Source organism: Capsicum annuum, chromosome 10 (genome assembly GCF_002878395.1).
Source record: "Capsicum annuum cultivar UCD-10X-F1 chromosome 10, UCD10Xv1.1, whole genome shotgun sequence".
NCBI classification, from domain to species: domain Eukaryota; kingdom Viridiplantae; phylum Streptophyta; class Magnoliopsida; order Solanales; family Solanaceae; genus Capsicum; species Capsicum annuum.
The window spans coordinates 220,416,272-220,438,461 of record NC_061120.1 but is presented as its reverse complement, the minus strand read 5'-3'; the positions used below and the strand labels follow the sequence as shown (position 1 = coordinate 220,438,461).

The 22,190-nt window shown below is 34.8% G+C and overlaps 2 protein-coding genes across 3 annotated transcripts; both read left to right on the top strand.

Annotated features, from left to right (window-relative positions):
- The first annotated feature begins 471 nt into the window (after positions 1-471).
- Positions 472-5,076, top strand: LOC107843982 (60S ribosomal protein L21-2). Of its 2 annotated transcripts, XM_047397529.1 has the most exons (3): positions 499-819; positions 3,140-3,329; positions 4,862-5,076. In XM_047397529.1, the coding sequence occupies exons 1-3, from the start codon at positions 583-585 to the stop codon at positions 4,870-4,872; spliced, it is 438 nt and encodes a 145-aa protein (XP_047253485.1). In that variant the 5' UTR covers positions 499-582; the 3' UTR covers positions 4,873-5,076. The 2 variants fall into 2 exon arrangements, with proteins under 2 accessions (XP_016543919.1, XP_047253485.1); XM_016688433.2 differs by lacking the exon at positions 4,862-5,076 and having other exon boundaries at positions 472-819; positions 3,140-3,580.
- A 4,558-nt stretch (positions 5,077-9,634) lies between these two features.
- LOC107843981 (carbon catabolite repressor protein 4 homolog 1) lies at positions 9,635-21,710 on the top strand. The gene is made up of 12 exons (XM_016688431.2): positions 9,635-10,180; positions 17,553-18,306; positions 18,642-18,728; positions 18,800-18,883; positions 18,988-19,074; positions 19,170-19,256; positions 19,645-19,698; positions 19,775-19,866; positions 19,986-20,100; positions 20,638-20,785; positions 20,953-21,104; positions 21,485-21,710. Exons 1-11 carry the CDS (start codon positions 10,017-10,019, stop codon positions 21,096-21,098), a joined length of 1,818 nt encoding a protein of 605 aa, XP_016543917.1. The 5' UTR covers positions 9,635-10,016; the 3' UTR covers positions 21,099-21,104; positions 21,485-21,710.
- The last annotated feature ends 480 nt before the right edge of the window (positions 21,711-22,190 follow it).

Here is a 22,190-nt window from a genome sequence, read left to right as displayed (position 1 = left end):
ACATCTTTTAGACACCAAACATGATCATATTCCTATCCAAAACTGATCAAGCACAAAGTCACACTAACGTATTAAAGTTTATGAGTCATCCCCACACAGTCAGGTTAAAACTTGAAATCACGGCACTCCAATACAGTCAATTAATCGAAACCTACTCAACTTAAAAGGTATTTCAGTTCAAATATTTTTCATTGAACTTAAGAGGGCCATTTTTGTATTTTTTTTCTTGAGTCAGGGGTCTATCAAAAATAGAAACAATCTCTCTATCTCTAAGATAATGGTACAGTCTACAAATGCTCTATCCTCCCCATATCCATACTTTGTGGGATTAAACTAGACACATATTATTGTTATTGAACTTAAAAGGGTCATTTCTGCAAAAATGTGCACTTTAGTTCAATCAAATAAAGCCCAAATAGTCCTTCTCAGTCCATATCCCCTCGGCCCATCCAATCTAAAACCCTAGAACCTTTACACATATAAATACAACAAACTTCCCATTTTTCACTTCCGCTAGGGTTTCAGTTCCTCTCTCTCTCTTTCCATAAAACCTACAACCGAGAGAAGAAGAAGAAGAAGAAAATGCCGGCCGGTCATGGATTACGTTCACGTACAAGAGATTCATTCTCTCGTGCCTTCAGGAAGAAAGGTACTATACCACTTTCAACCTACTTGAGGATTTTCAAAATCGGTGATTATGTTGATATCAAGGTGAATGGTGCTGTTCACAAAGGAATGCCTCATAAGTTTTACCATGGACGTACTGGTCGTGTTTGGAATGTTACTAAACGCGCCGTCGGTGTTGAAGTTAACAAGCAGGTACGTAGAAAAAAATGCTAGTTTTGAGCTTTTTTTGTGTGTGGTTTAGAGTGAACTTCAGCTGAATTTTGTTTTGTTTAGTGTTTGTATAATGGATTTATAGGTTTTGTATGGAGAGATCTAGTATTTTTTCATTTTGCTGTAGCTCGTTCGTTGTTATTAATGTCTGCTTATTATTTGTTACTTGAATATCTGCGTAGCGTTTGTTGATTAAATTCATTTTGGTTGCTTAACGCGCCGTAGGTGTCGAAGTTAACAAACAGAAGCTAACAAACTGGTCCTTATTCTCTCCTCTTTCATAAAAAAAATAGTATTTTGAGCTTCTTTTGTTATGAATTAGAGTGAATTTGTACTGAAATTTTGTTCTGTTTTGTATTAATTAGTTGAGATTTAGCATTTTCTCATTTTCTGGTGCTCGTTCCTTGTTGTGAATGTTAATTCAGTATTTTTTGATTGTATTTATAGATTGGATTTTTAGGTTGGTAAGCTACGGCTAGTTTTTGTTGAGAGATGTTTTCTCATCTTTGCATTGCTCGTTCCTTTTTGAGAATGCTTGCTTTGTATTTGTTGATTGTATTTATATTCTGAGATAGTTAGATTGGATATTTAGGTTGAGAAATGTTGTTGGTCCCTTTTTGTGAATGTTTGCTTAGTATTTGTTGATTGGAGTCGTAGGTTGATATAGTTGTAGCTAGTTTTTCTGCGGAGATAATAGTGTTTCTCATTTTGCCTTTGTTCATTCCTTATTGTCAATGTTGGCTTAGTATTTGTTGACTGGATTTATACATTGAGATAGTTATTGCTAGTTTTGTCTAGAGATATTGTAGTTTCTCCTTTGTTCTTTGCTTGTTTGTTGTTGTGAATGTATGTTTAGTATTTGTTGATTAGATTTATGTTGATATGGTTATTTCTATCATTTGCTTTTTCTTGTTTGAAGGGGGGAGCCTTGGAGTAACTGGTTAAGTTGCCTCCATGTGACCAGGAGGTCACGGGATCTAGCTTGGTAAACAGCCTCTTGTAGAAATGCAAGGTAAGGCTGCGTACAATACGCCCTTGTGGAGGGCCCTTCCTCGCACTCTGCCCATAATGGGAGCCTTAATGCGCTGGGCTGCCCTTTTATTGCCTTTGCTTGTTCCTTGTTGTGAATGTCTTGAGTTGTCTTTGTTGGTTAGATCGAAATAGTTATTACTAGTTTTTGTATAGAGAGATGTGGTATCTTCTCATTTTGCCTTTGCTTGTTCTTTCTCATGAATACCTGTTGGGTATTTGTTTATTGGATCATAGGTTTAGATAGTTATTGCTTGTGTATGTCAAGAGGTGGTATTTCTTGTTTTGCCTTTGCTCGTTACTTGTGAATGTGTACTCTTAAACTTACTGTTTAGTATTTGTTGATTGGACTCTGTAAGTTCTAGATGTGTAATAGATAGCATCTGTTAAGAGGTCCGCTGTCCTCTCCTTTCACTGTTGTTCATTCCCATGCATAGATGTTTCTTTTCTATGTACTAGCTATGTCAGTTTCGTTCTTTATATGTTTGTTTGGTTTGCTGCAATAGCCGCAGATGCTGAACCATGAATTTATAAAAGTGGATTTAGAAATACTCTGAATGTTACACAGAGAGGTGAAGCTATGGCTTGAAGAAATGTTTCAACCTTCTTTGTCTTGAATCTAGAATCTTCCCGTGTCGAGTAAATTCAGCGACTATAGATAACCAAAAAATTGCATTTTTCCCAATTTACGTTGTATAATTTTCTCGGTGTAGGAGTTGAATGACATACTAACAATAGTTCTCTCTTGTTAAAGTAAATTTAGCTTAATGGAGCTGAGTGAGAATGGCTATTGGCTTGACATAAACCCGAGTATATTTATGAACATCAAAGAAGAGAGTGTCATGGTATCTTGGAAGCTAGGGAATAAATTTCTAATTAATTCCCTTGTTTTTGTTGTATCATTCAAGCTTTATATTGTTTGTGTTTATATAACTTCCTGAATGGATGGGATTCACATTTATTGTGATATCTGTAGTTTTTCTGACTGTTCTTGTGATCCTCTCAATGCAGTTTAAAATCCCTAAAATGCACCAATGATGTATGTTTTGTTAGTTCCTCGAAAAACTGATGTGTTCCCCTTAAGTGTGTGCCATGGCAGAATTCTATTTGATCAGAAGCATTCTGATTATGTTAGTGTTCAACTTTTTTTCCGTCCTTAACGTGAGTGGTTGATGCTGAAGGTCCCTTGTTTGCTTTCATTGTTCCTTTAGTTCTCATGAACGTTTGTTCTGTATGTCAGTCTGATTCCTCTTTTTCTTTTCCTGGTTCTCAGGTTCGTGAAAAAATCATAAGAAAGAGGATCCATGTGAGGATTGAGCATGTTCAGCTGTCTCGATGCACCGAAGAAGTCAAAGAAAGGATTAAGAAGAATGATCAACTAAAGGCTGATGCCAAGGCTAGAGGAGAAGTCATCAGCACAAAAAGGCAACCATTAGGACCCAAACCAGGGTTCATGGTTGAAGGTGCTACTCTCGAAACCGTTACCCCCATACCATATGATGTGGTTAATGATTTGAAGGGAGGTTATTGATCGAAGTCTGTTTGAGGTGTTTGTTTTTTCTATTTGCTTTTCTGAAATTAAAAGACAGGATTAGTTTTGTTGGTGTCAGCTCCAGACATTGTTTCTTAGCTAAATTTTGTTTACATTGCCATTAGCGGCCTTTGTTGAACTTTTTCTACAAATTGAAGTGAAGTATGTCCATCTATTACCTAATTCCCTGCATTTTAAGTTTAATTTGTTAAAACTTGTAGCAATCTCATTATATTTTATGGAGATATACCCGTTTTCGGTTGGCACCTATAGGTGTGGTCCAGTCAGCGAAGTGGGTTGAGAATTATGAGTTTCCTTCTAGCTGTCAATAAATTTGAGCTAATATGTGAGGATAACAGTAGGCTGTTGCATAAGTTTTCTTTACTCTACAGCCTTTTGTCGTCTCTGCTTTACGGCCTTATGACTATGATGATAAATGAATATGCCAGTATGGGATCATGGTGAATGTTAGATATTGGTATGGCTTTGCCGTATTGGATTGGAAGGAAAGTTGTGCTCGTTAAGGCCAGTTTGGTTGAGCGTGAGCAAGCCAGGATTCTCCATCTTGTGGAGCAAGCGAATCGAGAGTGTAGGGTCAATTGGTGTGGGTAATTTGTGTAATCTCACTATTAATAATTGATAAATTGGTTCAAACTAGAGTTGTTCGGATGGTAAAAACCTTTACGTTCAACCCTAAGGTTGTTAGTTCGAGTGGCCAAGCAAAAGGGGTGGGAGTAAAGAGTTGCTTTTGGTGAGTGGCCAAGCAAAAGGGGTGGGAGTAAAGAGTTGCTTTTGGTGCGGGGTCAATTGTTGTGGATAATTTGTGTAAATCTCTAACAGAAAGTATAATTGATAATTTGCCTCAAAGTAGGTATGACATACTATGGAATGATTTGGTCTATGCTTGTTTTTTAGGATGAATTGATTTTGCAGGTTATTTACAAAGATAAATTTTGTGAGATTTTTATTTTTATACCACAAAAGATATTCAATATTACAAAGGTGGGAGTTAACTCCACTAGTAGTATTACATAAGAGGAGTACTAGAATCGTTACTAAACAATAAGTTCATCTTGAGGGTTACAAGAAAATGAAAGAGTGATATATATATGGCTTGTGAGTTTGCACAAAATGGTGTTCTTAGTTTATCGGCTTGAGCAATGTACACTACTTTCATTGGTGGTTGATCAAAAGCTAGTATAGTGCGATTCACCCCATAGTAAGTTAATTTATCAGTCAAAAAGTTTTGCTCTCTATACACACATGTCGAGTGTAAGATATTGATGAACAAAGTTATTAGGAATTTGTTTTTTAAGTTGCCTTTGGCACAAATAGATGCATGTAATCCATATGCCCTTTTTTGCTTTTTTATGATGTGTTTGTATCTGTATCTGTATCGGGATTCTAATTAGTTCTGTTTGTATTTGTATCGGGATTCTAATTAGTTCTATTTTATGTATGTAGGAACCATTTAAAGAAGACGTGATTAATTATCCAGTTACAACTCTCGATGGTTATATTTTTTTTTGTCTCATCATGTGGAAAAAAGCTCAAGATATCATATGATGAAAAACTTATTTTGTGACCCACACTTGTCCATGTCAACGATATGGATTAACATATGACATTAATAAAAGCATTTTGATGGTCAATATCAAGAAAAACACTTCACATGATTAGTTAATTGTCATATATTAGTTAAAGCTAGTACTTAGTTCATTAGCTAATGGTGTTTCTTAATCCTTTTTTTTTTTTTGTTCTAATTCACTATTATAATTATAGCCTGCTTAGGTATGGTGAAAGGGAAATTTTTTCTTTTAGCTTTGTTTTTAATCATAAAGATACTTTATATTAAGCAACCTAACAATTGCAAAATCCCACTGATAATGTCACATTAAGGTTTAAAAGTATTTTTCTTTTTATCTTTTTCATACATTACAAAAATGCTCCAAAATTCTTTTCACTTAAAAATACTTAGAACAAGTCAATTCAGATCTAGTCGAAAGAGTTCTATTTTGAGGGTTAACAAAAAGTGAAGAGTGATGGCTTGAAAAATCCCCATATCCCTCCTTTCTTCTCCTCTTCATTCCCCACCCCACCCCACCCCTCGATCCAAAAATTGTTTCTTCTTTAAATTCGTTCCTCCACCCTTTCACCTCCACCATGCTTTCGTTTTTTCTAAGGTTTATTATTTTTAATTTTGAATTCAAAATTTTAAAATTGGTGCATTTTTTATATGGGCATTTCTAATTTGTTCATCAAAACAAAAATCCGATCAATATGGATCAACTATTGAGGAAAAATGAATTTGATGGAATAAATTTAATTTTTTTGAAGATTTTTTCGTAAGAATTCACAAAAAATTGAATCGTTTTCAGTCTCAGTTGGTGGAATCAATATCAAATTGAAGTTCTCAAAACTTGTTTGGGGGAAAATTCGATTTTTGTACGGGAGAAAAGATTCAACTGTTGATTGGCCTGTAAGGCTATGAAATTATTCAAAAATAGAAGTAGGAGCTTCAAGAAAATCCAACTGATCGGAGGAATTCACACACAAAAAAAAATCAATTTATACCAACTGTAGATTGAGCTGTTGTAAGAACCCATACACAAAAAATATTTCGATATGTATTTGATTGTAGTTGGTTGATGGGTGTAAAAAAAAAAAAATAGAGAACAAGAAGAGAGGGGGTGGTGGGGTGTGAAGAAGATAATGTAGGAGATAATTTGGTAGCTGAAAATAAATAAACGGGGCCCACTAACCTCTTTTTTTTTCATTTTTTTTAATTACAACGCGCGGATTTTAATAAATGTTGTCACGTCAACTCTTGAGGTTGTAGAAAATTCAGTTGAAAGTTGTTTAGGGGATAAATAATTACCCGTAAAGTTAAAGTGCTAAAGTAAATTTTGCGGACAAATTTAAAAGTGTTTTGATGTATTTTCTCGTTAAAGTTACTATGATCATGTTTTTTTTTAGATGCCAATAGGCACAAATAGATGCATATCATCCATATGTCCACCATGCCAAAATTTAGTCTTGGCTTCATTTCATTACATGTATTTTTAGCCTTTTTTTTTGTTGTTTAATGGCGTGTTTGTATTTGTATCGAGATTCTAATTAACTCGATTTTGTGTATGTAGGATCCATTTAAAGAAAACGTAATTATTTATCCAACTATAACTCTCGGGGGTTATGTATTTTAGTTTCATGTATGTGGGTCCATTTAAGGAAACGTGATTATTTATTCAAGGCAAAACCCATCGATAAACCGCTTAAGTACGTGTCATCTTTCACTTAGGCACTTCAAGTGGACATTTGCTCATTTTGACACCTCAAGTGGCCTTAAAATGTGCCACTTTGGCACCTTTTGAATCAACAAAAATATATCGTGTGCGTGTATTACACGCGCCGATGACGTGTAAAGTGACCAATAATATTATGACATTTGTCATTTTTCTCCAAATTAATTGTTAAATAACTATTTTTAATTTAAAAAAAAAAAAAAACACCAATCAAAGATTAACACTTGATAATTTTCAACCTAAATAATTATAAAAAGATATAAAATTTAATTCCCCCCCCCCCCCCCTCCCCCTCCCCAAAACCCCCTAAGTCATCTTCTCCGTAGTCCTTCCCCGCCCCTCCCACCTTCCCCTAACCCCACCCCCAAACTACCATTTTTGTTTTGTAGCCCAGCCCCCCCTCCCCTCATCTTCCTCAACCCCACCCCCAAATCGAGAACATGAAAACGCACACATAGCCTCCATTTCATCGGAATAAGCATACACATAGCTACACACACGAATGAAAATAAATTGGCAGAAGAAAATTATTATATATTTAGTAATTTAAAAAACAAGGAACCTAAAATCCTTCAACCCTTTTTGATCCAAGATTTTACTATTTCAGTTCCAATTTTCAGTTTCAATCACAATCATATCTTCTAGAAATTTTGACTATAAATTTACAGTACTTTTCCTCTTGAATTTTTTATAATTGTGTGTGTTTCGTTGATCAATGGAAGGAGTATTATTTGGTGTTCATAGTGTATATTATTGTTATAGGCATGTTAATGGAGTGAGTAATTTATTAAAGGAGTGAAATTTATTTTTGAGTATTGATTCCACCTCCATTAATGAAGGTTAGGCTAAAAAAACTTGTGGAGAAGACAATGTGTTATTTTTAATAATTTTAAAAGAATTTAAAGTTAAAAAATTATGAAAATGCCCTTTAAAATTATGAAAATGCCCCTCAAACGCGCTTAAAAGTGAGTGTGATTTAGCAAAAGGGTGTCAAAGTGACACACTTTAAGGCCATTTGAGGTGTCAAAATGAACCAATGTCCACTTGAGGTGCCTAAATGAAAGATGATGCGTACTTAAGGGGTCTGCCGATGAATTTTGCCTTTATTCAACTTCAACTTTCGATGATTATATATTATTGTTATGAATGAGACTTTTCTTCAACATTTTCCAACTCGAATAATGGGTCATACTCATATGTCTTAAAATAGAGTGGTTGTAAATAATTTAATTTATTGACAGCTTGTTAAAAGTAATCGACTAAAATTATATAATGTTGAAATGCAATAGTTGAATCTTTAATTACATAAATGAATAGCTATTAAGTACAATAATTAAGTTCGATTTGAATAATATGGTTCATCTGAAAAATTATTTGCATAAACATTATATTATAATACTTATATCAAAACACACACAATACATACATGAATATAAAGCAAAGATCTGGCTATTATTTATATTCTTACTAATAAAAAAAATATCATTATCCTCCTAGTTAATATAGGAGATACAATCAATAGTTTTTATAATTAAATTTGATTCAAGTAATCTGATTCAATTTAAAAATTATTAAACAATCATAATGTGAATAATATTTATATACACACGACAATATACATATATTATACTGTTCTCCTTCTCTTATTACCCGTTTAATATGTTTGTCCAAAAATAAATATTCATTCTCATCATATAAAAAAAGGTACTTATTTATTTCATTTTTATCCTCAATAATAATTTACTTACTCTTTCTGTTTATTCCTATTCTTAATACTGATTTTTAAAGTTAAATTAGATCAAATTAATTTTATATTTTTTTAAAAAGTAAAATTTGAATAATCAAAAACTTACAAAAAAAAATACTATAAGCTATAATTTTCTCATATCAATATAATAAAAAAATACATTCTAGAATATTGATCAAAGTTAATATCTTTGATTCTCAAAAAACTAAGTCGTGACAAATAAAAATAAACGAAGAGTAATTCATTTCTTAAGATTAAACAGAATGAATTAAGAAAACATATACTTTCTTCGATTCATTTGATTTGATTTTTGTTCTGAAAATAATTATTTTTATTTATTTATTCAATTTATTAAATCAACATATTTTTGTCATATATTTTCGTTTCAACCATCAATATTAAATAACTACGTAAAGTCATAATGATGAGCGAGTTCGATTTGAGTGTCTATTGATCGGGTGCATCTATAATTTCTCTAAAAGACGTGTTAAGTCAATATCAACCAAATAAAATGAGACGGCGAAAGTATTTATATACTTTTCTCGATTTATTTTATTTGATCTCTATATTAAAAATAATTATTTTAATTTATTTATCTAATTCATGAATTCAACATATTTTATTATATATTTTCGCTTCAACCATTAATATTAAATAACTACGTAAAGTAATAATGATGAGCGAGTTTTATTTAACTGTTCACCGATCAAGTAGATCTATACTTATTCTAGTTCAAAATAAATGAATTTTTACCTCAATGCACATCTATTAAGAAAAAAAATTAATAGGACACAAATTATAATCATCAACTAATTTTGAAATTTCAGCCCTATCAAAATAAAGACAATTAAATCTTTTCGAACTCATAATCTAAAAGATGTAAATAAAGTCAATTGAAAGATATTTTCTAACATATCTCTTGAACCATGAATAATTTACTTATCTCAAAATTTTTATACTTTTTAGATTACGAGTTTAAAAAGATTTAATTGACTTTATTTTATTGTGATTGAAATTTTAAGTATAGTTTGATAATATTTAAAATTATAAATATAAAAATAAAATATAATTTATATTCTAAATTTTTTATTAACAAGTAGACGTTGAGGCAAAAATTTATTTATTTTGTATTCGAAAAAGTATTTTTTTTTGACAAGTAAAATGAGACTGAGAGCGTAGCTATATATGTGTTGTAATTTTAACATTAATATGTTCGGACGACTCTCTTCCGCTCGGCTTCAACCATTTTTTATTTTTCTTCTCTCTGTAAAACCCTAAATCAACCCCAAATTCAATCTCTCTCTCTCTAAAAATCCTCTCTCTCTCTCTCTTCGATCCCAAATTGTTAAAACCCAAAATTCGTTCACTTTTTCTTCAATTTTTGTTAACAATTTGCGAAGAAAAGCAAGGCTGGCGATTGGTTTTGCAGTCAGGTAATGGGGGCGGATCCGCCATATATCCGCCAAATCCAACAACGAATAATTTTCCCGAATTTGTTGAATTTTTTAGTAGTGTTGAGAAGAGGATTTGGTACATTTTGTGTATTTTGTGAGTTTTGTGAGATTGAAGGATGCTGAGTGTGTTAAGGGTACATTTACCATCCGATATACCAATTGTTGGATGTGAACTTACGCCTTATGTGCTTTTACGACGGCCGAATAAGGATAAATCGGTTATTACTGAAGATGTTAATGAAGCGGCTCCAGTTGATGGATATTTTCTGAGATACAAATGGTTAGTTTTTTGTTTTATCTTTTTTAGCTATTTTGATTTTGATGTTTATGTTTGAAGAAAATTGTAGTTAATAGTTGGTTTGATTTTAGCTATTTTTTTGGCTCTTTTGATTTGATTTTGCTGTTTTTGTTTGATGAAAATTGTGCTTTGTAGCATTTTGTGTGAGTTTACTGTTTCTTTTTAGTTGGTTTAATTTTAGCTATAGTTTTGCGAGTTTGATTTGAATTTGCTGGTTATGTTTGATGAAAATTGTAGCTTTGTAGAATTTTGTGTGAGTTTATTGTTTCTTTTTAGTTGGTTTAATTTTAGCTATTTTTTTGCGAGTTTGATTTGAATTTGCCGGTTATGCTTGATGAAAATTGTAGCTTTGTGGCATTTTATGCGAGTTTCCTGTTTCTTTTTTAGTTGGTTTAATTTTAGCTATAGTTTTTTTGCTTTGTGATTTGATTCTTAGTTTTTTTGTTTGAAAAAAATTGTGACTTTGTGGCATTTCCAGTTTACATTTTGTGTTTCTTTACTGTTTATTTAGTTGGGTTTTTGTGGCATTTCCATTTTACATGTTGTGTTTTCTTACTGTTTATTTAGTTGGGTTTTTTGGTTTATCTATTTTTTTGATCCCGTGATTTGATTGTACCGTTTTTGTTTGGAAAAAAATTGTAACTTTGTGGCATTTCCAGTTTAATGTTTTGTGTAAGTTTACTGTTTCTTTAGTTGGTTTAATTTTTGCTATAATTTTTGCTTTGTGATTTAATTCTTACTGTTTTTTTTTTGAAATTTTTTGGCATTTCCAGTTTAATGTTTTGTGTAAGTTTACTGTTTAGGTTTGTTATTAATGAGGATGCTGGTTTATTTTGAGCTATAATTTTTTGCTTTGTGATTTGATTCTACTGTTTTTGTTTGAAAAAATTACAATTTTGCGGCATTTCTGCTTTTACATTTGTGTTAGTTTACTGTGTCTCAGTTGGTTTATTTTTTTTAGTTGTATATTCTGCCCTTTTGATTTGATTCTACTGTTTTTGTTTGAAAAAGATTATAACTGTGGCATTTCCACTTTAACATTGTGCAAGTTTACTGGTTAGTCTATTGAAAGGGAGCCTTGTAGTAACTAGTAAAGTTGCTGTCATGTGACCAAGGGGTCATGGGTTCAAGCCGAGGAACAATCTCTTGTAGAAATGCAAGGTAAGGCTGCACTCAAATTACAATAGACCATTGTGGTCCGGCCCTTCCCTGGACCCGTGCATAGTGGAAGCTTTAGTGCACCGGGCTGCCCCCTTTTTACGGTTTAGTCTGTTATTTATGAGGATGTTCTAGAGCCTGCTCCAGTTGATGGCTATTTCTTGAGATATAAGTGGTCCATTATTGTTTTTTTAAAGCTATATATTTTTCCTTGTGATTAGATGATCTATTTTTGTTTGAAAAGAATTTGTTACTTTGTGGCATTCTTTAACATACAAAAGAAGTTGTAACTTTGTGGCATTTCCGCTCCAACATTTACTGTTAGTATGTTATTTATGAGGATGTTCCGGAGTTTCCCCTAGTTGATGGCTATTTCTTGAGAGACCAGTGGTCAGTTGGTTTGTTTTTAGCTATGTTTTTAGTCCTTGTGATTTGATTCTACTGTTTTTGTTTGAAGAAGATGCAACTTTGCGGCATTTCCAGTTTAATGTTCTGTGTAAGTTTACTGTTTAGTGTCTCGAAGTTTGAGGATTTGTAAGTTGAACAAGTAAATGAGCAAACAGGGTCGAAAAGACTGTCTTTCATAGTTTCCAATTGATCTTAATATATGATGTATTGGAAATAGCACCGCTGTTCTCCGTGGTATCCTAATTTTTTGGTTTGCGAGGACTTTCTTGCTATTTATGTGAAAGCAAAAATGAGCGATCTCTGTCTAATTCGTTCTTTCTGAGTTTGTTTGTATGGAATTCATAAGTTCTGCAGATGGGTAACTTTTTTGGATCTTGGAACTTTCTGGTAGCCCAGGCCGGTAGCTCAAGGTTACTGATTAATTGTTCTCTCTCTTTTTTTTTTGGGGGGGGGGGGGGGGGGGGGGGGGGGGGGGGGATCACTAGATGGACAATCGAACCCTCACCAGTAGTCAATAAATTGAGCTACTAAGATTCTTTTCTTTTAACTCCTCGATTTATGAGGACAATTTTTGTTTGTCTGGAGCAGCATTTGCTAATCAATTGACATATGTGGATTTCACTGATTCATAATTGTACCATTCTAATAGTGGTGGGTCGTAGGAACAGATATGTGAACTTGTATGCTTTTGGCAAAAAGAAATATGTCTGTTGATGTTTTCTTATCTGCACAGGGCTGCTGTCTTTAACGTAATAGGATTAGAATGGTTTTATGAGTTTAAAAACCCGCTATCATTCTCCTTCAAGTACAGCAAGTGTACTCTGAAAGTGCAGTTTGGATTTGATTTTTGTCCTAACGTCGGATTAAAGTTTCATTATAAATATTATCAAAGTCAAAGGTCTGTTTATGAGTGTATACGATGCAATTTTCTACACAAGATAGGGAGGATAGATCATTGGTTTTTGAAGAAGATAAGGCTCTTATGACATATTTTCTAAACCATATAGCAGTAAAATGAAACCTGTCAATAAGTTGTGCTGCACTGCGTTTTACCCATCAGAACATCATGTGTATGATCTTTTGGAAGAAACTTCCAACTCAAGTTCCTCATTGCTATCGTTGCCAAGTGTTTTCCCGTTGATAGAAAGACATTAAATTGCACATGTCACCAATCAACAAATAAGGCACTAGATATAGCAAAAATCAAATCTTTGCTATATCTAATCTTTTCATCAAAAAGATCAAATCTGTTTTTGGATGAGATTTTGGTCGTCTAATATTATTAAGTAAAAATCTGATTCTTAAAAGGGATCGTTTGGTAGGGTTTATTAACTTTAGCACGTCATTAATCAACAAATAAGTCATTAGATTTGGCGAAGATCAACTCTTTGCCATAGCTAAACTTTTTATCAAAAAGATCAAATATGTTTTGGATGAGATTTTGGTAATCTAATGGATAGCAGCCATGGAGGCTCAAAGCCATTGAAGGAGCAGATATAGTCAATGTAAAGATTTGAGGACGATTCTTCATTAAGAAGGGGAAAATGATAGCATGCAAGAAAGTTCAACTCCATTGAGGGCCAGGGAATATCAAAGACGCTTTAATGGGCTTCTATCAGCCGTGAGTAACGTGTCTTATGAGGGAAGAAGATCTTCAGCCCAGAGTAAGTAGATCTTTCGAGAAGTCCTACTACTATTCGGAGGCCCAAATTGAAGGCAAAGAGGAGTTGGATTGTGGCCTAAAATCTATCCAAACAAGGAACAAGTCTAGAAACTCAAACTAGTGTTTCTAGAACCTAATTGAATGCAATTTGATTGCCTTTAAAGCTTTGTCGAACAATGTGTTGGCTATCTTCTATGCACCTAGCATATTAAATATAGTTTGACCATTTAGATTTCACTAGCATATAAATTTAGTTCGACTATTCCTATTGATAATTTCATGGGATGTCGGCCACTTCTAGGCTTATTTATAATGGGGTGCTTCTTCACTGTAACCGAATCTGATTTAATATTAAAATTAGTAGTATTGTGGTTTGCGGAGAACTTTGGGCTTCTCTTTAGGGTTATGCCCTTTTCGTTCTACCTTGATCCATGGCTCAAATTTATTCAATGTAAGATTTCTTGTTTGAGTTCCTCCCTCCTATTCTTCTTCTTTATTGGTTCACTACTATTTCAATACAAGATTTCAAGTATCATAAAAACTGAGCTTGTGTTCTTCTCTTTCACTTCCTCTTTTTACCTTCTAACTTTATGGTCTTTCGCTATCCGTGCTGTTATCACTAATCCCATCAAGTAAAATATCCAATTCTCTTAGGGATCGTTTAGTAGGGTGTATTAGGTAGGGTATATAAGAATAGTACTTGTACTAAATTTCTAATTTGCATCGGACTCTTTTTTTTTGTTGCCGCACTCGTGTCGATACGAGACGGGTGAGGATGCGGGATATATGTGGGATTCGGTCAACCCACAGAGAATACTTTGACCAGTGTCCTTGGACAGGTTTTGGGGAAAATTGAGATTTTGGTTTCTCAAAATAAAAGATAAAATAGATTTGAGACATGGGAAATGGCATACCTTCAGTATTATAGTCCTTTGGTCTCCTTTTTAGCTTTTCCCCTTGATCAATATTTGTTGATTCATGTTTCATGCCAAAAAGAGAGAAACTAAGAATTCAATTGGTTGTGTTCTGACTTCCAGTAGACAGTAGCAACAATTTGTAAGGAGAGTTGGTGGAAGGTCTTGAAAGACCTCCTTTTCTTTTTTTTTGTGGGGAAGAACTGGAGAGCTTGAAAGAAGAAGTTTTGGTATTGGGAACCTGACCTAGAAGATCTTTTAAAAATTAGAATATCTTTATAGCTTTATTTTATAATTTTGGAATTTTTAAGCCAAATCCCAGCACCCTTATGCATACCTTGATGTGTACTCCCGAATCTTAAAATTTGAAAATTTTCAAATTCGACTCTCGGATACGCATCCGTATCAGATACCCGCACCCGAGTCCGAGCAACTTAGCTAAATTTTAGTACAATATTTGGTTGCAAATTTAAGTCTGGTGTATTAGTTATCCACCATATTTGGCACTATTCTTATACATAGTGAATCATTGTTAACAATACGGGGCACTATTCCTTTTCTAATACATTCTATTCCTATTCACTACTATTCTTATTTTAATACACCTTATTCATTTAATGCAACAAACTAAACAATCGATAAGAAATAATCTAAGCATAACTAATCCCAACATTACTAATACACTCTATTCATTATTACTCTTATCACCCTATTAAACGACCCCTTTTGAATAAGATGTTGTTTGTACTTGGAGGAAATTGTCATTACTTGGTATCAATTTCCCGAAATTGAAAATATGAACATTTTATCACGATCATCTTATTGATGAAACATCTATCCGTTTGGTTGTCTTATTTGTGTTTTGATGTAATCTTGTTGCCTTGTTCTTTTGTATTTAGAAGTGAGAAACATAATTCACAAACCAAGAATGTGGTTCCTATGATTCTTCCATGAAGAACTATCGATTTGGTTGGATAACGTCTGATAAATTATTCCCTGTCCCATTTTATGTCGGTGTTTGACCGAGCACATAAATCAAGAATTTAAATACGAGTACCCAAGGGTGTGCCCTAGTGGTCAATGAAGTAGGTTGAGAACCTGACGTCTCATGTTCAAATTCCAGCATAGACAAAAAACACTAGGTGATTCTTCCTATTTTTCCTAACCTTGGTGGACAGAGTTACATAGTATCTGTTGTTGGTAGGAGGTGACAAGCTATCTCGTGGATTTAGTAATACACGCTATTCACTATTACTCTTATACACCCTATTAAACAACCCCTTTTGAATGAGATACCGTTTGTACTTGGAGGAAATTTTCATTACTTGGTATCAATTTCCCGAAATTGAAAATTTGAAATTTATAACGATCATCTTATTGATGAAACATCTATCTGTTTGGTTGTCTTATTTGTGTTTTGATGTAATCTTGTTGCCCTGTTCTTTCGTATTTAGAAGTGAGAAACATAATTTGCAAACCAAGAATGTGGTTCCTATGATTCTTCCATGAAGAACTATCGATTTGGTTGGATGACGTTTGGTAAATTACTCCCCCTGTCCCATTTTATGTCGAGGTGTTTGACTGAGCACCTAAATTAAGAATTTAAATACGAGTACCCAAGGGTGTGCCTTAGTGGTCAATGAAGTGGGTTGAGAACCTGACGTCTCATGTTCAAATCCCAACATATACAAAAAACACTAGGTGATTTTCCCATTTGTTTTAGCCTTGGTGGACAGAGTTACTTGGTATCTGATGTTGGTGGGGATATGACAAGGTATCTCGTGGATTTAGTCGAGGTGCACGAAAGCTGGCTCGGACACCGCGTTTATAAGTACGACTTTTAACGTTTAACCCAAATATATGCAAAGTGGTTTCAAGTAGTCATGTTATTAAAGGTAAAATGAGGATGCTGATATGAAATAGTTTCTTATAGGGAGAAAAGTATCGATCTTTTGGGACAAACTAAAAAGGCAAGTGTGTCACACAATAAGGGGAGTATGTTGTAATATATAACTATCGAGGTGCATCTTTTTCTTATTACACGTATGTACTTGGTTGGACGTGCTGGAAAGCGACGGTAATGATTATGTCAGATAGAGGATCTAACCGCATTAGGGTTCTCCCTTTTGCTGCCTCAGCACGGATACAAGCTGAAAAAATACTCACTTTATGCCCTGATATTTTCCCCTCAGGTTCTTACTTTACCTTTAGAGAAGGTGTCCAATGCCCATCTGAATCTTGTTTGTCGTCTTTCAACTTTTCGAAATTCACTACTTCTATAACACATTCAAATGTTGAAAGAGTCAATCATCCTAGGTGTCTGGTTAAGTTCCTGATAACCCCATATATGTCTTTTTTCTCGTTCACTAGAACTTTTTTGCAAGTACATGTCTTTTTCGGTTGATAAGTTCTAAATTTGTTTGGTCCAAATATCTTGATAGCTGTTGCTGGAAAGTGGAAACATTAGCATTCATTGAATTTGACATAGCACCGGGATAAATGCTGAAAGTAAACTTTGATTGGATAATAATACATGCAAGTATCATATGTGAGCGGTATCAAGGAAAACTCAGTGTTATTATTAAAGCAATAACGTGCCACTAGTTGTCCTTAATATTGAGCAATTTGTTGTGCTGCCGGCTTTGTCTTGACGTGTACAGTCATTAACAGTTAATGGGAGTAAGTTAGGGAAAAAGAAAAGAAAAAGAGAATGAGTGACTCATCACACCTGTGTTCGTGGGAGGTAGTTAGTTCCCCGTGGAATAATCAAGGTGCGTCCGAGTGGGCCCAGATACTACAATTGAAAAAAGGAGAAAGAACTGCTCATTTCTGAAAATCACAGTTTAATGTGTGATCAGTGGGCTCTTTTTCCATTTCAAAAAATGTGAGATCAGTCGGCTTTTAACTACGTACGTTGCATGCAGGATTTGAAAGCGACCTGTTGTAAATATGTTTATGTAATTTATATGGATTCGTTAGGCTTTCACTCAGTTAAGAATCAATTGTTTTCTAGTGGTCTAATTGTGAAAGAAAGTCCTTTAGATACAGCAATAAAACAAAGAGGTTACAGGTGGCCCCTGAGATCGCTTCGCCAATTTTGCTATTTATGATGATTGTAGCAAAGTGGTGGAGTTTGTTGGATTGTAACACCTCTGTTTGGTACTTTTAACTTGCCCTTTCTCCACTGATAACTGTCGGGGTTCTTTTGCAGGTACCGTATACAAAGTGATAAAAAAGTTGCTATCTGTAGTATCCATCCATCTGAGCAAGCCACATTACAGTGCCTTGGGTGTGTGAAGGCCAAAATCCCTGTCTCTAAGAGTTACCATTGCTCACCTAAATGCTTCTCAGATGCCTGGCAACATCATCGTGTTCTGCATGAACGTGCTGCTAGTGCTGTGAATGAAAATGGAAACGAGGAGGAAGAAATATTTGGGCGATTTAATAGTTCTGGCTCTGGTGTTATTAATACAAGTTTGGTTTCTTCTCAATCAAGTGGCAGCTTGGCGAATGGAACCACACCTTTATATCCTGCAGCAGTAACCCAGAGAAATGGCGGTGAAACCTGGTTTGAAGTTGGACGGGCTAAAACATATACGCCAACTGCAGATGATATTGGCCACGTGCTTAAATTTGAATGTGTTGTTGTAGATGCAGAAACCAAATTACCTGTTGGGCCTTCTAGTACCATATTGACATCCCGGGTGATTCCTGCTCCATGTCCAACTCCTCGTCGCATGTTTTCAGTTAGCGGAGTTGATATTCCGGGACATCTGGATTTGGATGGTCGATTATCATCTTCAGGAACTTTCACTGTGCTTTCCTACAATATTCTGTCTGATGCGTATGCAACAAATGAATTATACAGTTATTGCCCCTCTTGGGCTCTTTCTTGGGCATATCGCAGACAGAATCTATTGCGTGAAATTGTTGGCTACCGTGCAGACATTGTTTGTCTACAAGAGGTAGGGAGTAATATCTTATAATAGAAGTTACATTTTAAGAATAGGTTACTTCTACAATTTTTCTAGAGGTCAAATTAATTTGTGTATCTTTGCTGGGTAATTTTCTGAATTTGCTCTTTACTCGAAAAGATTCTCTTTTTCTTTTCATAATGAAATGATGATTTCACTTTTCTGAACTTGGCTACTAAAGGAAGATTCTCCTATCAGTTAAATGTTGGAAATGCTTAAATGCACATATAACGTTATTGTCCGCTGTAATCGTTGTGGGAAATAGGAAGTACCTATAAAGAAGGAGGAAACTACTTATGTGTTATTGCTGTATTCTTCCATTTCAGGTTCAAAGTAATCATTTTGAGGAATTCTTTGCTCCTGAGTTGGATAAACACGGTTACCAAGCTCTGTTTAAAAAGAAAACAGCTGAGGTTCGTTCTGTCAATGTATGTTTGTATTTGAGTTCTTGAACTTTTAACCGACCAACTCACATCATGTGCAGGTGTTTAGTGGGAGTATTAACAATATTGATGGTTGTGCTACTTTTTTCCGCCGAGATAGATTCTCACATGTTAAAAAATATGAGGTACGAAGTATTTTGAGTGGAGAAGATACTTATTTTTTATAGTAAAAAACTAGAAAGGTTGCAGTTGTATCATAACAAATAATGATCGCATGTTTCTCTTGCAGGTCGAGTTCAATAAAGCTGCACAATCTTTGACTGATGCTGTGGTTCCTATTGCCCAAAAGAAGACCGCATTAAATCGTTTGGTTAAGGTATCTTTCTGAATTTCTCTATTGGTTTGTCTTTATATTGCTGGAGTTTAAATTCAGGACTGACCTATTAATGCCGACTACCTGTTCTATAATAGGATAATGTTGCACTTATAGTGGTTTTGGAAGCAAAGTTCAGCAACCAGGGGGTTGACAACCCTGGAAAGCGTCAACTTGTTTGTGTGGTAAGGGATCTGATTTTCCGTTACCGTTGAAATCTTCAGTTTTTTCTCTCTGAAATAAAGGACTACTTGCTTTCTGTGGTAAGGGATCTGATTTTCCGTTACCGTTGAAATCTTCAGTTTTTTCTCTCTGAAATAAAGGACTACTTGCTTTCTCATAGCCCCATTCTATGCTGACATGTTAATAACTGTGGTCATGCCATGATGAATATTTTCTTGCTCGACTTTTCCTTTTTGTCTTGCTTAAAAAAGCAAGTCAATAACACTGAGAAGTAACTGGAATGTTAACTATGTGTACAATTTGGTATTTCTGGGCTAGCTTATATGAATGTAGATAGTATTCTTCATCCAGTTGATGTATCTATTGAAATTGTTCCTTTTCTGTATGCAGGCCAACACACATGTGAATGTTCAGCAAGAATTAAGGGATGTCAAACTGTGGCAGGTTGCTATTAGATACATTATTAAATTGGTCTCCTCTATTCTTTTCTGGTTAAAAACTCATTGGCTTTTCTACTCAGGTTCACACACTTCTTAAAGGACTTGAAAAAATCGCTGCCAGTGCTGACATCCCAATGCTGGTCTGTGGGGATTTTAATTCGGTGCCCGGAAGGTCAGTTGTTTCTTGAATTTCTTTATTGGCATTGTTGATACTGTTCCCCAAGCCCTCCTTACTTCCTGGAAATAACAGGCGGGAAAATACCAATACTAATGTGAACTGTCACAATGCAGTGCTCCTCATACACTTCTTGCTTTGGGTAAAGTAGATCCAATGCATCCAGATCTTGGAGTGGATCCTCTTGGTATTTTGCGTCCACCTACAAAATTAACACACCAGCTGCCATTGGTAAGACTTAAATAACTTTTGGAAGGCTTCCGTTCCTGTTCCCGCTTTTCCACCATTTTGTCTCTTTTCGTTTTCGACTCTCCACAGCCACCTTTTCCACAGTAAGGGTGTGTTAGGTTGGTCAAAATTTTTGGAAAATATTTTCTGTAGGAAAACAAATGCCTTAAAAATGTGGAATATGGTTCCTTTAGCGCGAGAATGGAAAACAAGTTTCACAGGTGACATTTCACTTTAATTGTGTCCTCCGACCCGCCAGCGCACCTCATATACAAATGCTTTTATTATAATATCTTTTTTGCTTACATGAGTGCCGAACCAAGAAAATAAGTAGGAAATCCACTTGTTTTTCAAATAAAAATAATCATTTTCCTTCATACCTATACACCCTTAAATATGATTCTTCCTGAACCTATTCTATCGCCAAGAGTAAAATTGAAGCTTCTAAATTCTGTATTGTATATATCCTTGTGAAGAAGTTAAATAGGACGTGCAAGATATGTTAAAGCATTTCTTTTGTTGTGGCATCCGTCTCTATAGGTTAGCGCTTATTCATCCTTTGCCAGAATGGGGGTGGGACTTGCACTAGAGCAGCAAAGGAGGAGGATGGATCCTAATACCAATGAGCCCTTGTTTACCAACTGCACCAGAGATTTTATTGGCACTCATGATTATATATTCTACTCAGGTATAGTGGAAAATTCTCTCCGATTGGATTGACAATGTATTTGTTACCTCAGTGTATTCCTTTTTGTTCTCTGCAGTCCATCATAATATGGATGGGTGCAGTCTATTCATGTCCTTGATGGAATGTGTCATATAGGCTGATTGATATATGTGATGATGTTTTTTCAGCTGATTCATTAACTGTTGAATCTTTATTGGAGCTCTTGGATGAAGAAAGCTTGAGAAAAGACACAGCTCTTCCTTCTCCAGAGTGGTCCTCTGATCATATAGCACTCTTAGCTGAGTTTCGCTGCAAGCCCAGAACTAGACGCTGACGATAGGTGTGTACTCATTTCCTGATTATCTGATCATATCATCAATGTGATTCTGCTTTTGGTGAGTGGGGTGCTGGGAAAGGGGAAAAAGGATCTGCTGTCTAGTTTGACTGAACGAACTATTACAACTGTTAATGATCCTATGATCTTATAATGTTTAGGACCGACATAGTCAATAAGTTGATTGGAAATAGTAAGGTGTCTATCAAGCAGCATGCTATTGTTTTTATTGTCAATATGGTATTCATTATGCGGTGATATCTAATCGCGTTAAATTTAGAATTAGGGGGCATCCGTCCTTAAAAGTTTGTACATCTGTCTACGCTTCCAGTACTCTTCACGAAAGTTGTTTAGGTGCAATGCTTATCTATATCCATTTGCCGCAGGTCTTGCCGCAAAGGATGAGATCACAAATAGAAGCAGAAACAAATTACAAGGATGACATATAAGTTATTGTAAGAATAGTAGATGAGGCCCCTTGTTCCCTTTCCTTTTTTCCCTTTTTATCGATATCCCATGGTGGTATAGCTGTTGAGCTTCTTTGTATCATGCTACATTTTATCTCATAGAAAAATCATGATAGTGTTTAATCTTATTTCCTATCTTGGAACATCTCGTATTGTGTCTCTACCTTTCACTTTTTCTTCAACAGGCTGTTTCAACATTTCACTAGCGTTAGCTGTGTTTTGTTTACTTATAGCGGCACTGAGTTTAGCCATTCGGTATTTGAGCTCGCTGGCTCGATTAAGTTGAGTTGTCTCGATGGTCCGTATAAAGGGAGAACATTCATTCCCTCAGTTTGAACCCGAAACTTTTGGTTGAGGGAAGAGAAATTCTATCAATCCTATCGTACCTTTTGATAGTTGTGCAAATTACGAGTTATACTTGTGCATAAACATACCTTTTATGGTTAAAAATTCATTCGGAAAGAGCAATTAATTCGATCAGTAGAATGGAAGGTAGGTAGTAAAAGAATGGATACTCCTTTCGTATTCTTATCGCCCGTGCGAAGGTAGACACTTGGAAAGGTAAAGGTTCTTGAGATTCTCAATCTACATTTTTAGTGGAGAGGAATAGCAAGATCAAGTCGAG

What these genes read in the sequence shown, in the direction of transcription:
- LOC107843982 (XM_016688433.2), top strand. Translation starts at nt 583, where the DNA reads ATGCCGGCCGGTCATGGATTACGTTCACGTACAAGAGATTCATTCTCT. An exon ending in GTGTTGAAGTTAACAAGCAG is followed by an intron (nt 820 to 3,139) that starts GTACGTAGAAAA and finishes CCTGGTTCTCAG; the next exon opens with GTTCGTGAAAAAATCATAAG.
- LOC107843981 (XM_016688431.2), top strand. Translation starts at nt 10,017, where the DNA reads ATGCTGAGTGTGTTAAGGGTACATTTACCATCCGATATACCAATTGTT. An exon ending in TTAAAAAGAAAACAGCTGAG is followed by an intron (nt 18,729 to 18,799) that starts GTTCGTTCTGTC and finishes CATCATGTGCAG; the next exon opens with GTGTTTAGTGGGAGTATTAA. An exon ending in TGATTATATATTCTACTCAG is followed by an intron (nt 20,786 to 20,952) that starts GTATAGTGGAAA and finishes ATGTTTTTTCAG; the next exon opens with CTGATTCATTAACTGTTGAA.